Below are 15,538 nucleotides of genomic sequence, written 5' to 3'. Positions count from 1 at the left end.
TCCACCGCCCCCCCCCCTCCTTCTTCTCTGTCTCTCTCTTCCCCTTCTGCAGCCAAGGCTCCATTGGAGCAAGGATGGCCCGGGCGCTGGGGATGGCTCCTTGGACTCTGCCCCAGGTGCTAGAGTGGCTCTGGTCGCGGCAGAGCGATGCCCCGGAGGGGCAGAGCATCGCCCCCTGGTGGGCAGAATGTTGCCCCTGGTGGGCGTGCCGGGTGGATCCCGGTCTGGCACATGCGGGACTCTGTCTGACTGTCTCTCCCCGTTTCCAGCTTCGGAAAAATACAAAAAAAAAAAAAAGTGGGTAAAACCGTAACAGTTGATTACTAAACTGAAAAGTTTCATTGAAATGCTTCCTTGAAAACTCTTCCTTATTTTCAAAACATTTAATTTCATCTGAATTTCATGTGGTACAAAAGTACTGCATGCCTGAACCTGTGACTTAAATAGAAGATTCTTTCAGTTATTCAGGCCACCCTTACTTCAGAGTCAAATAAGAAACAAATCATACTATGCAGAGCATACAACTGGATAGAAAATTTTCCTTTATATGAACAAAAATATTTGGACATTTCAAATTTCCTATAGCTTAGCAATCCAGGTTATGTTGACAAACCTGGTAAACTGTCAGGAAGTATATCACACATACAAAAGAAGTCAAACCGCAGATATTCTAAACCTTAAATTGAAAACAGTGTCCAATTTAACTGTTTTCTTGTATTTTTTTAAGAAGATACTCCATCTGTAAATTTAAGTTTGGTTGGCCCCTTTTAGTCCTTTTGCTCAATATTTTAAACACTTCCATTTTCTTCTTTTTGTAGAGTCTTTGAGCTTCTTCTCTCTCTTGCTTTCTCCTCTCAAATTCCTGAAATTGTTAACATATGTAATTTTCATTAGTAACAAGCATTAGCTATAGTACACAATTGTGCTGAAATAGGTACCACCATACAAACTCTTTAGATTTTTCTTTTCTTTTCAAAATATTGTTACCCATTACTAAAGTAGTGTACTTTATTGCCTTTGCACTAGAATAGTGGTCGGCAAACTGTGGCTCACGAGCCACATGCGGCTCTTTGGCCTGCTTAGGAGTACCCTGATTAAGTTAATAACAATGTACCACCTATATAGTTTAAGTTTAAAAAATTTGACTCAAAAGAAATTTCAATCATTGTAATGTTGGTATTTGGCTCTGTTGACTAATGAGTTTGCTGACCACTACACTAGAATACATGCCATAACATAGTTATTTAAAAAGCTAATTATTTATATGCAAATAAAATCAGAGTACAGAAGAGAGAAGGCATATCTATGAAATAATTTTATTTAACTAGACCCACTGTAAAGTTAAAAGGGGTGTTAGACTTTATCTAGTCCATATAATGCTAAAATCTGATATTCTTTTTAATTTGCCATCTGACAAATTTTTTTTTTAGTGAGAGAGACAGACAGGAAAGGAGTGAGATGAGAAGCATCAACTCATAGTCGTAGCACTTCGATTGTTCATTGATTGCCTTGATGGGGGCTCAAATGTTACTATACATAAGAATTTCTTGAAGTACTATATAGTTAAAAATTGCAAATTCATGAACCAAACTCTTAGTAAACATTATCCCAGAAGCTCACATTATTCAACTATGAGCAATATCTTTAAAGCTCTATTCTTGCCTGACTAGTGATGGTGTACTGGATAGAGCATCAACCTCGGAGGCTGTTGTCCCAGGTTCGAAACCCTGAGGTCCCTGGCTTGAGTGTGGGATCATCGAAATGATCCCATGGTCACTGGCTTGATGCCCAAGTCATTAGCTTGAACAAGGGGTCACTGGCTCAGCTGGAGCCCACCAGTCAAGGCATATATGTATGAGAAGCAATCAATGAACAACTAAGGTCATGCAACTATGAGTTGATGCTTCTCATCTCTCTCCCTTCCTGTCTCTCTCTCTTAAAAAAATATATTCTTGATCACCTCTCAAAATAATATAAATAGTTAAGGAATTTGAATATGTTGAAAATCTCCAACTATACTCATACCATGCATTTATTCAACAAATATTTACAAAGGACATACTATATGTCCAAACTAAGAAGCATAGCTTATATATTATTAGCATAAATAGGAAAAAGGAGTCTGAATATTTTGAAAGATCTTACTTGTTTCTTAGCAGCACGCTTAGCTTGTACCCGTTCATATTCTTCTTGTGCTTTTTGATTTGATGTTTTCTTTTTATTTTTCTTTGGAGCAGTAATGAAGCTTTGTAGGATAAAAAAATTAATCCGCAAAGATTAAAAAATACATAACTAAAATTATGATATATATAGTACTATGTCAAATATATATATAGTACTTATATGGTAGAACTTCACTAATGTTAATAAAAATACAGTCACAGCTCTCAAGCTAGATTACAAGTTAAATCACAAGGAGACTCTTGGAAAAATATTTCAACCAAGGAAAATAAAGAAAATTTTGAAAGACCTCAGAATGTTAAACATTTTTTAAAAACAAAGCAAAAAGAACAAGAAACCAGCATATAAATGGCAGAAATGACAGGCTGAAGGTGGCATTAAACTGAAGGACATAATGGAAATTATGGGTGTCCATAAACTTTAATCCCCAAGTTTTTTGATCACTTCATCCCTACTTTTACTTCATCTACCACACCTCCAGTTAGAACTCCTCTTTCTTGAAGCACTTCTCACCTCTCTGAAGGTGTGCCCCCATGCTCTGGCTAATTTAACCACTTAGGTCCACACTCCATCCATTTCTTCAGGCTATTGATTCATTAATAATCTTCCCTTTTCCAGTCTCTCAACTTTTCCTTACACCAACTCCATAAACACAGTATAAAATATTTCAGTAGCTACTTTTTTAAAGTAAACAAATGCATTAATTACCTATCACCGAAGTCTAGATCAGTGGTAGTCAACCTGGTCACTACCGCCCACTAGTGGACGTTCTAGCTTTCATGGTTGGCAGTAGCGGAGCAATCCAAGTATAAATAAAAAGATAGATTTAACTATAATAAGTTGTTTTATAAAGATTTATTCTGCCAAACTTAGTGAAAATCTGACATAAAGTACTTGGGTCTGACCAGGCGGTGGCGCAGTGGATAGAGCGTCGGACTGGGATGCAGAGGACCCAGGTTCAAGACCCCCGAGGTCACTAGCTTGAGCACAGGCTCAACTGGTTTGAGCAAAAGCCTACCAGCTTGAACCCAAGGTCACTGGGTATAATAAGGGGTTACTCGGTCTGCTGAAGGCCCGAGGTCAAGGCACATATGAGAAAGCAATTAATGAACAACTAAGGTGTTGCAATGCACAATGAAAAACTAATGATTGATGCTTCTCATCTCTCTCCGTTCCTGTGTCTGTCCCTGTCTGTCCCTCTCTCTGACTCACTCTGTCTCTGTAAAAAAAAAAAAAAAAAAAAAAGTACTTGGTAAGTAATTATTATTATATGCTTTAACTTGCTGTAACTCTGCTTTATAAATTTTATAAAGTAAAGTTACTTCCCTACTTTATAAATCACCATTACTGTGGAACCGGTGGGCGGTAGGTATAAAAAGGTTGACTACCCCTAGTCTAGATCCTCTTCAAGCTACCAACCTCTCATCACCTATTGTTTCATAGCCAAGGATCTAGAAAGAACAATGAAGAATTTAAGGTAGTCACTTCACATTAATTTAATTAATTAATTTTTTTTTTTGGTGACAGAGACAGAGAGAGGAACAGACAGGAAAGGAGAAAGATGAGAAGCATCAATTCTTCATTGCAGCTCCTCAGTTGTTCATTGCTTTTTCAAATGTGCCTTGACGGGAGTGGGGGGAGGACAGGACACTCCAGCAGAGCACATGACCCCTTGCTCAAGCCAGCGGCCTTGGGCTTTAAGCCAGAGACGATGGGGTCATGTCTATGATCCCGCGCTCAAGCTGGTGAGCCCGCACTCAAGCCAGCAACCTTGGGGTTTCGAACCTGGGTCCTCTGCATCCAAGACGGATGCTCTATCCACTGCGTCACCACCTGGTCAAGCCACATTTCACTTCTTAACCCTGCAATCTGATTTCTGCTCTCATATTGCAATCAAACTACCAATGTCAGAACAGTAATGATCTTCTAGTCAAATATAACGATCAAGTCAATGGGCACTTCTCAGTCACAACTAACTGACCATTCACTCTTGAAAATTTCATTCCCTTAGTTTTGGTGACATTCTTTTCTCCTGATCCTGTCTATCTGCTCCTTCTCAATGTGCCATGTGCTTTTCCTTTCTAACTCCAGGTCCCTACCCCCACCCAGGTGTTTCTCTCTTTGGTCTCTATATTCTTGGACAGTCATATCCATGATCATGGCTTTGAGTGCTACATGTAAGAGTAAGAACTTCATCAGAATTACAGATTGAAATTCTTCTCTCCAATGTCACTAATTATTGCCTAGACCACAAATCCAAAGACCTGTTCTCAGTCCTGACTTTCCTCAGACTTTACAGTATTTGAGAATTGACCAATTCCTACTCTGTACAGTTTTCCTATACTGACAAAGCTGTCACTGTCTTCTCCTCTTTTGATAATTAATGCAGTTCTATTTAACATCTTCAATGACAACTTTTCCCTGCTTTCACTTCAAAATAAGGAATCTTTAAAAAATATTATTTTTACCTAAGATTAGAATTTTATGTCATGATTAAACCCTCCTCACTTGTTATCACTGGGAATGATTCATTCCTACATCTCTAGCGCCATTTTTTTTTGCCAGAGTTTTACACCTATCATTCAATAAAATGACTGAAAAACCTACTGAAAACTGATTTTTTAGTTTTCAACCGCACTTTTTCCTGTGGTCCTAGTTCCTACTATGTTTGGCACAAGTAACTCATTATTTTAAAGGACAGTATTTTAGTAAAACAAAATGTTATGATCCCAAGTAACACCAGACTACTCTGAAAGATTAGATTTTAGCATGGTTTTTTAACTTGGATTATGTGCGGAGAAAGCTTTAAAATTATCACTTATAAAACCAGAGTGTTAAGGAGATATGCCATTTCTTTTTTAACTGATATTAAGTCCATATCCTCTGGGGGAAAAAAGTCCGGATTGGTAATAGTAGCAACATCAGTAATAGTTACATAGCACTCCCCAAGCACCATATACTTTTTAAAGTATCCTTTAACATGTGAATTCACTTAGTCTTCACAATGTCATTACAGGTCGGGGACATTATAGTGTCTGTGAATAATTCATTCTGGAGAGGTACAACATGGCAACTCTGAATAAATTCTAATTACTATTATTTCCATTTTAGAGAAGAGGACATTGGGCACCAATATGTCAAGTCCAGCTCCAGAGTCCATCCATGCTGTTAACTATTAAACTATACCTCTCAAATATTAGTTTTTTTTTTAAAAAAAAAACAAAACATATAATAACAGGCATTAACCATGGTCCAAGTAAGTTAAATGTACTTGAGAGGTGAAATCTAAAACCCAGATACTTTAATTCTCATCCCATTACTTAAATTAGGCTAACCTAGCCTAATTCAGTCATTTCACATAAAAACAAAGCCTCCATGAAGAAAATTTCCCCTATACTGTGACTTCTAAAATGTCTTAAATAACAATTCTAATTTCTACATAAATTGTTCTATAATTCCCCTCATAAAATACTACATTTAAAACAAAGGATTTCAAAAAAAGACAATACATACTTTACCCTTTCTTTTTTACATTGATCTTTTGGCTGAGGCTTGTCAATGCTACAATGTTCTTCAGACAAAGCCTGGTCAACATCACACTGCTCAACTGTCAAAGTCGTATTAACTTGTTCTGACAAAGGCTGGTCAACTTTTCTACGTTGCTTTCTGAGTCTTTCCTCTTCAGCTAAATAGAGATGTTTCAGATGATCAGGATATCGATCTCTGAACTGGGACTCCTGTGAGGTTTGACCCTTCTTTTCCCTCCATAGCAACTTCTTGTAATGTTGCTGTATCTTCAATTTTCTTTGAAATGCAAAGCCTTGTCCTACAATGAAAAATAACAATTATTAACTACTTTCTCAGGAAATAAGTTGCATGAAAAATGTAGCTGTTGATTTTAAATGAAAACCTTTTCCATCACATTCATATGCTAGAATTACTTTGTTTTGCTTTGAAGATTATTACAAAAAACAAGTTTAAACTAATGGAATTAGTTCTCTGCAAAAAAACCAAGCAAACAGCCCTGCAGACACTTCACGTAAGAATCTCAAATAAGGTAAAAATGACTAGGATGTCGCACAGCTCTAGCTTATTGTACTCACAACTCAAAATTCATCCTTAATTCATCTAATCTCCTTAATTAATCTAAAAGAGTTCATCTAAGTCTTCAATAAATACTTAAGACAAAAACTACACATTACAACTATACCGATCGCAAAAATTAGGGGTTCAGGGAACCTGAAGATACTCCAGTATTTTCAGCCTTTTGTATAGTGCATTTTCAGCAATGAATTAAGTTGGTTTTGCATCTCATTTGCATAATTGAACAATATTCTTTGACTTGTCATTTGCTTTTCTGATGTTCTTGTTTAATGGGAAAAAATACCAAATACTTTTTTTTTATTGCTTCATTTTGAAATATCCCCTAATTTTTATAAGCAGTATATTTACCGTCAAGACACTACTATATGACTTACTTTTAAAGGCAAGTCAACACAAGAGAGGACGATGTATGACTTTCTGCACAGGTTACTGAACTTATTTAATATTTGTACATTCCAGACGAGACCCGAGGAAACTTAAGAGACAAGAAGACAAAACGGCAAACACAAACTAAAGTGAAGAAAAGGATGATCAGTAAAAGAAAACCGGAGGGCTCTGTGTTACTTGTAATCGACAAGGTATGGGGCAGATTTCTGGCCCTGTCCTTCTGTCTATCCTTTCCTTTATTACATGCACAAATGGACTCGTAGGTGCTACGGTTCCACGGAGAAATGAAGAGGAGTTCTGATCAAATGGGGATAAGCCAGGAAGACGTTTAGAGATACAGAGTAAGCAACACTGCCTCGTCTTCCCACCCAGAGCCGAGACATCTACTGCTTCAGCCGGCTTAAGAATCACTTGCTCTGCCCCACGCAGGGCCGAATCTAGTTCCTAAAGCCCGCTTCCCTGCTTGGAGGCCTCGTATGCTAGGACTCCACCGGCCTAAGGACTTGTAAAGGCTGCGATCCCACATACCCTCGCGAACGCTCCCCACGAAGGCATGCAGGTGGTTAGGTCGCCACGTCCTCTGTTTCACATTCTTATTCTTGAATCCAGTTGGAGAATTGCCCTCCGCACATGTCCCAAAACTCTCTGACCGCCGCCTCGCTGCCCGCCTCACGGGCGCCATGGCACACCCACCGCGTCGCCAGAAATCCACAACGGACGCTGTCAAAATACGTCACCAGACCAAAGCAATCCATCGCCCACCGCCAGTGTAGATCGGAGCTCTACTAATTCTGCCTGTGCCACTTTCAGCGGAAACTCTGGCCTCCTGACCACGTTTGCGCCACCTACAGCTCGGGAGGGTGACCGTCATGGCAGCTTCTCGCCCGCTCCCGGGTAACCAGGACTTGTCCACATTGCATGCCAAGTTGCAGGGGCTGCTTCAGTTTTTGAGGGAAACCCTAGGCATTTCCAATGCACATACAGTGGACTTCTACACGGAGTCCGTGTGGGAGCAACTGATTGACTTGCCCCCGGAAACTGTGCTGAAGGTGCTCAAAAAGTTCACGGCAGAGGCGGAGGCCCGGCCCCTGAAGGAGCGCCCCCTGGTGGAGACTGCGAGAGGCGCAGGTGAGTGACAGTGGACGGGGCGGGGCAGGAGGGTGGAGGGAAGGCCCCGCCCCGCAAGGCGTGCCCTCCGCGGAATCCGAGCGGAAGCCGGGGAGCCGGGGGCGGGGCTGGATTTTGGATTAAGCCGGTGGGGATCAGTTTACCGAAGTGTTAGTGAGGTGACGTTTCCCCAGGGTCTCACTTTCGTCCCCAGCTGCTTGCGTTATTGCAGCAATTTAAAGGGAACTCGGAACAGGCAGGGGCGTTCATTCACTTAGTAATTCGGGAATCACTTTTGACGGGAGAGGGAGCAGTGTTCTCACGATGTTTGTAGTTTCCTTGTGGAAACTCGGCAGAAGGTGAATCAACACTTAATACATCAAGGTAATTCAAGTGATTATAATAGCCCAGAAGAAAATGTGCTAGGAGAAAGCGCCGGCCTCCCGTGAGCCCCGGGAACCGCAGCGGCCCCGAGCGGGAAAGTGCGGGGCTGACGTGGGTTCAGGTGTTGGCTGAGACCAAGGGCGGAGCCTCGTGGAGGCCAGAGGCAGGATCGCGTAGGGCTCTCCAGTCTGGGAAGGATATTGGATCTTTGTTTTCTTTTTCTTTTTTTATGGCAGAGACAGTCAGAGAGAGGGACAGATAGGGACAGACAGACAGGAAGGGAGAGAGAGATGAGAAACATGAATTCTTCGTTGCGGATCCGTAGTTGTTCATTGATTGATTTCTCACATGTCCCTAACGGGGAGAGGGGCTACAAAAGCCCAAATGACCCCTTGCTGGAGCCAGCGACCTTCGGCGCAAGCTGGTGAGCTTTGCTCAAACCAGATGAGCCCGCGCCCAAGCTGGCGACCTCGAGGTCTCCAACCTGGGTTCTTCGCATCCCAGTCCGACGCTCTATCCATTGCTCCACCAGGCGGATATTGGATCTAAATGTGGTGGGAAACTTTGGAGGCATTTAGTCAACATCGTGACCTAACTTATGTTCGAATGGGTAACTCTGTTATTTGAGGAACAGACTCGTGGGGCGAAAGCAGAGAGGCCAGTGAGAAACCCGTTTCAGTAGCACAAGAAAGAGATGCTGATGTGGACTGGGCTGGTAGCAGTAAAGATCTGGAATGTTTTTACTAGTTCAGCTGAAAATTATAAAGTATCTGCTGTATGCCATGAATTTCTGTAGGTTGTGGGGGGTTTGCCCTCAAGAAACTTAGCTTCAACCAAGCCTAGTGTATTTTGGAAATAGAAGGATGAGAGGACACTAACAAGCTGCTAGGTTTTCTCCTACTTTGCTTCCAGGTGTTCCCAACCTTGCCCTTGCTAGTGAACCTATTTATTGAGCAGTCTGAATGCAAAGCACCACTAGAGGAACCTCCTATAATAGGAGTTGGTAAATAATGGTTTCTTTAAAGTTACAGTTTATTGTTGAAAAGTTAGGCATGTCTTCAGTTTGCTCACTTAATATCCATTATTTATGGTAATATAGCAACTTAAACTCCAAACGGGCAGAGACCATATGTGCTTTATAAACAGACGTATTCCCAGTACCTGGTATCTGTCCAACAAAAATGGAATCTAGTCTCAATAGTTCATTTTTGACATGTCTCCAGCCCTGCAAACTTTTTTATACAAAACATTCAATTTTCAGATGGTCAACTGCATTCAATGTTAAAAATAATGAATTTTATTAGTTATGTTTATAAGGAAGATGGACATTTTCTCCATTCCTCAGTGTCAGAGAAGAGTAGTAGAATCCTTTGACCAAATTTGTACTTTAAGACTTGCTAACTACTATATACAATTTTATTTGGCAGTTAAATTTTTAGACTTTGAGTCTGATGGGGCTCAAACTTCAGTTCTAGCACTTACCAGCTGTGTGACCTTGGAGAAATTCATTCATTCATTCATTCAGAGTGTCTCCTGTGTGCCAGCACTTTTCCAGGAGCTGGGGAAATAGCACTAAAGAAAACAAACTTCTCCACATTCATCTTGCTTGCATTCTAGAGGGAAGAGTTAGACAAAAGAAAAAAACAAACAAACAAAAAAACTGCCCCAGAGAAAAATTAACTAGAAGAGAAAGGGGTAGATAAGGGGAAGTGTTGGGAGAACAGCTGTGTTAAGCTTGCTCATTTGCACTTTGCATGGTTAGTGTGTGAGCATGTGGCAGGGCCATGTGTGCATAGTCTATGTAAGGCCGCGGGTACTCTGACTCAGGGTGGTGTTTGGTGGATCACTTGCCTGCTCATCAGCCCACCTTTGTGAGAATCTAATAAACAGGAATGACCCTACGCTTTCTAGCTCTGCAGTTCCTCTACTGTCTTCCCAAATTCAATGTGGATATGCCTGACCTCGGCCACTGGTATTACATAAAGTACAGGAGGAAAGTATGTTTGCAATTTTAAATAGGTTGTTTCAGCAAGACCTCACGGAGATTACTCTGGGGGGAAAAAATCTAAATAAAGAAAAGAATGAGTCACTAAGCTATCTGGCGGGAAAGCATTTCAGACGAGAACAGGGAGTGCAAAGGCCCTGAGGTGAGCGTGAGTGGTGTTTTAAGGAGCAGCAAAGAGACTGGAACAGATTTCCATCAGGTACTCACATGGAATGTGGTTTTCTGCTGGTTTCCTCTGAGGAGTTATAAATAAACGCAATTCTCAGAGCTGCAACAAGCTAAGGCACAGTGTATGGAGTACACTAACAGATGTTTGGCACAATCATTTGATGTTTTATGAGACCAGGTTGTTACTGAAAATTTTCAGGGTAACCATTTCAGTAGATTTCTCTTACCAGGTGATCCTCTGGCCCAGTCAAGAGTCCTGAAAGTTTCTTCTCCTCTGTTCCACTGAAAAGACCTAGCTTAAAAAAGATAAATAAATAAATACATTTATAAAAAGAATCTTGATTCTCCAAGGTAAAAAGAAACAATGTTGAAAATAACTATATTTCAAGGGCATAAATTATGGGTGTTCTGTATTGAATCGTGTCCCTCCAAAATGAATATGTTGAAGCTCTAATCCCCAGTGCAACTGTATTTGGAGGTGGGGCCTTTAAGAAGATACTCATGTTTAATGAGGTCATTCAGAGTCCTAATCCAATAGGAAGAGGACTGGACACTAGGAGGGAACAGCCCAGGGAAACTGTGTGAGGATGTAGTAGAGAGAAGGCATCCATCTGTAAGCCACAGGAGACGCTTCAGAAATCAACGTGGGCAGCACCTTGATTTGGGGCTTGCAGGTTCCGGAACTGTGAGAAAGAGCATATACTTTCTCTTTGTTGCTCATGCCACCTAGTCTGTGGTATGTTGTTCTGACCGCCTGAGCAGATGAGGAAATGGGCTTGGCAGACTACCCAGACTCCAGTCCTGGCTCCCTCAGCAGCTTTGTTAACTTAGGCTTTAACTCTCTGTGCCTCAGTTCCTCATCTGTAAAATGAGGATTATTATGGTACCTACTTGATAGAGTTTAATGAAAGTTAAATGAGTTAACACACAGAAAGGGTTAAGAATACAGTCATCCCTCGTCTGTCACAGGGGCTAGGTTTTAGAACCCCCTGCAATAGGCAAAAATCTGCAAAGTAGTGACCTTATATTTATTTTATTACTTATATTTTAAGGCTTTATTTTGATTTTATATTCTTTTAATATGTTTTAATTAATATTTTTTATATTTTCAAATTTTTTAGGCTAGAAAGTGCTTATTTTACCATAAAAATAATTAAAATAATAAATATATAAAATACCTATATACCGCAAAATCCTCTGATATAGTGAAAAATCTGCAATACAAAATTAGATATATACAATTTAAAAGCCTGCGATACAGTGAGACCACGAAAAGTGAACTGCGATATGGCGAGGGATGACTTAATAGCAGCACTTAATCCATGCGTTTATTTGACTAGTGTTTATTGAGCCCCTCTGCCTATCAGACCCTGTTCTAGACCCTACAATCGTGATTTTGAACACAACGAAGTCTCTGCACATGGAGCTGATGTTCAGTGAGTGTAGATACCTAGTTAACTTTATAATATCAGGTAGCGTTAAATACAATGAAGAAAAGCATGACGGGCAAAGGGAAGTGGAAAATGATGGTGTGGTAGAGAGAAATGCTATTTTAAATACAGGGGTCATGATCAGGAAGTCTTAGCCACCAAGACAGAATTTGAACAGAGACTTGAAGAAAGTGAGAGAGCCAGTCATGCAGCTGTCTGCATGAAACAGGAAAAGTGTTTCAGGCCGTGTGCGGAGCAGGTGCCCCAGTGGAAGCAGGCCAGGTGTGTTGGGAGCACAGCAGAGCTGTTCAGCTTAGACTGGTAAGTGAGGAGGTTTGAGAGTGGGCCTGGGCAACTTCACATGGGACTTTATGGGCCATCCTGAGGCTTTTACTCTTAGTAGAATGGAAAGCTCTTCAAGGGTTTTGTGTGGTGGTAAGATATGTGATTTATGTTTCAAAGGGATAACTCTGACGTCTGTGTAGAGAAGAGGCTATTGGAAGGTAAAGGAGAAACGGGAAGACCAGATAGAGGCTACTGAAATAGTCCAGGGAGGCTAGAGGTAATGGCAGCTCAAAGAAGTCAGGTGATTTCTCTAGCCAATACAATGATAAACACTGGCCAGGTTACTAAAAACGGTTACCAGAAGATTCTAGAAGATGACCTAAACTAGGCAGAAATATGAGAAGAGTTATTGAAAGGGTTAGAAGTGTAGGAGTTGATGACTTTTTGCTGGAGGTGCTCCAAGGCCCCCTAGATCTGACAGTGGAAAAATACATTCTTCACAGCTCAAGGTGGTAGTGACAGATTTCAGAGATCAGAGTTGATGGAAATGTAAGGGTTACGTTCTGGAAGCAGGAGAGTCCCTGCAGGGGACTCTTTAATAACTTGAGTATAAATCTACCTGAATATCTAGTCATCTACCCTCTAAACCACATGCAAGGCAGACCCAGAAAGTCCAGCAAAAATGCAGGCCAAACCAGGGGGATGGTTAACTTTGAAAGTCAGAGTTCCCGGTGCAATTTGCAGGTTTGCTGCACCTTTGCCAGAGTGTGTTCCCCAAAATTCACACAACTTAGATGGCAAAAATCAGAAGTGTTACTGAATTTGTGTATCAAAGGGCAATTATAGGGCATGTGGAGCAACTGGAAATTTAGGCTGGGAGCCTTAAAAACAAAGGTGAGCCCCACAATCTTACTTATCAGATCTGCCTAAGTCTATTTCTGCCTGCTGATCTATACTCTGTTGCACACTGTTGGCGAGAGAGATTTCTGAGTCCAGGCAAGTTAACTTCTTAGGAGAACAACATCAGAATCCTTAGAAAAAATAGTTTCTCTACACAAACTATATGCAATTCTGCTTTTTAATCCAAAATTACTAGGTTGCAACAAAACACGAAAATGATTTCAAGTGATTTTTGATGCTGGAGTTAGGTAGCTATATTCAAAAAATTAATGGAAAGTGTGGCCGGGGGTGGGGGAGGGATGAGTTAGTAGGGGCTAATCCTAGCTGGGCTCACATGCTAGGTTTCAGTGGGTATTATAAATATATTCAAAGAAATAAAAGAAAACATACTCTAGGAATTAAAGGAAAATACAGTTTTAATGAACATTTAATTATATGACTTGCTTTATAATTCTTTTAACTGGAAAAATACATACTTGTTGACAAAATTACATCAATGTTATATGTTATCTATTGTTGCATAGCAAGTGATTTAAAAAAATTTTTTTTTTATTTTACTGAAGTTAGAAACGGGGAGGCAGTCAGACAGACTCTCGCATGCGCCCAACCGGGATCCACCCAGCATGCCCACCAGGGGGCGATGCTCTGCCCCTCTGGGGCATCGCTCTGCCGCAATCAGAGCCACTCTAGCACCTGAGGCAGAGGCCACAGAGCCATCCTCAGTGCCCAGGCAAACTTTGCTCCAATGGAGCCTCAGCTGCGGGAGGGGAAGAGAGAGACAGAGAGGAAGGAGAGGGGGAGGGGTGGAGAAGCAGATGGGCGCTTCTCCTGTGTGCCCTGGCCGGGAATCGAACCCAGGACTCCTGCACTCCAGGCTGACGCTCTACCACTGAGCCAACCGGCCAGGGCCGCATAGCAAGTGATTTAAAACTACACGATCTCACAGTTTCTGTGGGTCAGGAATTCAGGAGCAGATTAAATGAGTGGATATTGGGATGCCCTGAAGTCCCAGTCAGGAGGTTGGCTGGGGCTGCCATTTCCCAGGACCAGATTAGGCTGGAGGATTCCTCTCTGCAGTGTGTCATGCACATAGGTGGCTAGCTGGTGGTGCCTGTTGGCATGAGGCCTCAGTTTCTTACCATGTGATATCCATAGGGTTGCTAGCATGAAGCTTTTGTATTTGCACAATATTCTTGTTTCGTCTGTGCTCAGACATAATTATGAAGTTGCTGCGATCACAGACCTTGTCTATATTGCTGTACTATGAATTTTTATATGTTCAGTTGGAAAACTGTGGCCTGTATATTCGTGCATAGATAGGTACTAGCTGACATCTGCCAGTCACAGCTGATTGTTGGTGGTCTCCCCCCCCCCACTTTTCAAAAGTATAATTTTACCTATCTTGCAGACTTGTAAAGATTAAAAATGATGTACTCTATCACTTGCCATCCAGTTGGGAATATAGCATATGTTCAATAAATTGTGGTTAATAGATGATGATGATGACTGTGATGGTGATGGTTTAATTAGGTCTTTCCTTGGGAGAAATAAATAGTCACGAACTTCTGGAAGCGTACGTGGACCTGTAACAACCTGTGATACATATTCTCTGCCCAATTAACAAATTTCATACTGTTGTCACTGTCGATAGGCTGTCTATATCTTCAAATAAATTATAAGCTCTCTAAAATCAAAGATACAGCATTTGCCTTTTTCATTGTTGTATTCTCAGTACCTTGAATGGTATCTGGCATCTGGATTACTAAATGATTCTTAAAGAATAAATGAAGTGAAGCATAGAGTTATAAAGAGTGTTATTGAAAGTATACCTTGAAATATGATACTATTAGTTTTTGGTGTCTATGTCTATGTTATGTTTATTATCTTTGCTTATGTCTGATTTGATCCAACTAATAGGTTTTGTAGCTTAATTTGAGGAAATAGAAATTGGTAACTATTTTTCCCTATATGAAAATGTGGTACTTTATTAAGCATGTTGCAGATAACAAGCAAGATACACTGAGAATTTGAAGATAAAATCCAGACAAGCACCTCTTCAAGTTAAAACTTCTAAAAGTCATATGTAAGTGAGATTACCCATCTGCAAGAAAAAAGCCACTAGTGACAGCTTCTAAATGCTTAGCTGATAAGACAAACATGTCTCCTATATCTTATCTCAAAGATTAGATTTTATTTGACATACCCCCTTCAAGGTAACTAGGCTGTGTCCTTAGAAAGGAGTAACTATCTCTGTAAACCTGTAACATTATCAAGTGGATCATTACCTGCTCTTTAGATTAATTGGTCTTCATAAAGTCTAGAAAATTCTCCCAAAAAACAAGAGGGAAATGATATTTTGAGTTAGAATAACCAAAATATTTTATGAAGCATGTTGGTCAAATAAGTTTGTAAATAATGATATATATATATATGTTTGCTCACTTATAGTTGGCATTGGGTGTGGAGGGGCAGACCGGGAGCTTGCTCTCTCTCTTGGTTCCTGAGATTAGCATTAGAGAGGAGAGCAGAGAAAGACTACATGGAGGAGAGGAGAAGCAACCAAGATGGCAGAATGCTGAAGGAGAAG

General features: G+C 40.7%; 2 protein-coding genes across 4 annotated transcripts in view; one reads left to right on the top strand and one right to left on the bottom strand.

Moving 5' to 3' along the window:
• Window positions 1-347: 347 nt before the first annotated feature.
• CCDC59 (coiled-coil domain containing 59) lies at window positions 348-7,407 on the bottom strand. Its single transcript, XM_066257565.1, has 4 exons — window positions 7,201-7,407; window positions 5,695-6,007; window positions 2,146-2,245; window positions 348-862 (listed from the first exon to the last, which is right to left on the bottom strand). The coding sequence occupies exons 1-4, from the start codon at window positions 7,352-7,354 to the stop codon at window positions 701-703; spliced, it is 729 nt and encodes a 242-aa protein (XP_066113662.1). The 5' UTR covers window positions 7,355-7,407; the 3' UTR covers window positions 348-700.
• METTL25 (methyltransferase like 25) overlaps window positions 7,394-15,538 on the top strand; it is a 110,715-nt gene continuing 102,570 nt past the window's right edge. For 2 of the 3 annotated variants that reach the window (XM_066257564.1, XM_066257563.1), the window contains exon 1: window positions 7,394-7,800. In XM_066257564.1, the coding sequence (XP_066113661.1) occupies window positions 7,542-7,800 (259 nt within the window). In that variant the 5' untranslated portion in view covers window positions 7,394-7,541. The remainder of the gene's footprint in view (window positions 7,801-15,538) is intronic. The other variant, XM_066257562.1, reaches the window with a different exon arrangement.

This window comes from Saccopteryx bilineata, chromosome 2 (assembly GCF_036850765.1).
Source record: "Saccopteryx bilineata isolate mSacBil1 chromosome 2, mSacBil1_pri_phased_curated, whole genome shotgun sequence".
Taxonomy (NCBI): Eukaryota; Metazoa; Chordata; class Mammalia; order Chiroptera; family Emballonuridae; genus Saccopteryx; species Saccopteryx bilineata.
The sequence above is the reverse complement of the archived record's forward strand: the minus strand, read 5'-3'. Positions and strand labels throughout refer to the sequence as shown.

Bases quoted from the DNA above. Each gene is read 5' to 3' on its own strand.
- CCDC59 (XM_066257565.1), bottom strand. From the start codon at position 7,354: ATGGCGCCCGTGAGGCGGGCAGCGAGGCGGCGGTCAGAGAGTTTTGGG. The intron at 6,008-7,200 runs GTATGTGGGATC...TTTTCATTGTAG, and splicing joins CGTGGGGAGCGTTCGCGAGG to GACAAGGCTTTGCATTTCAA. The intron at 863-2,145 runs GTAAGATCTTTC...TAACAATTTCAG, and splicing joins AGCGTGCTGCTAAGAAACAA to GAATTTGAGAGGAGAAAGCA.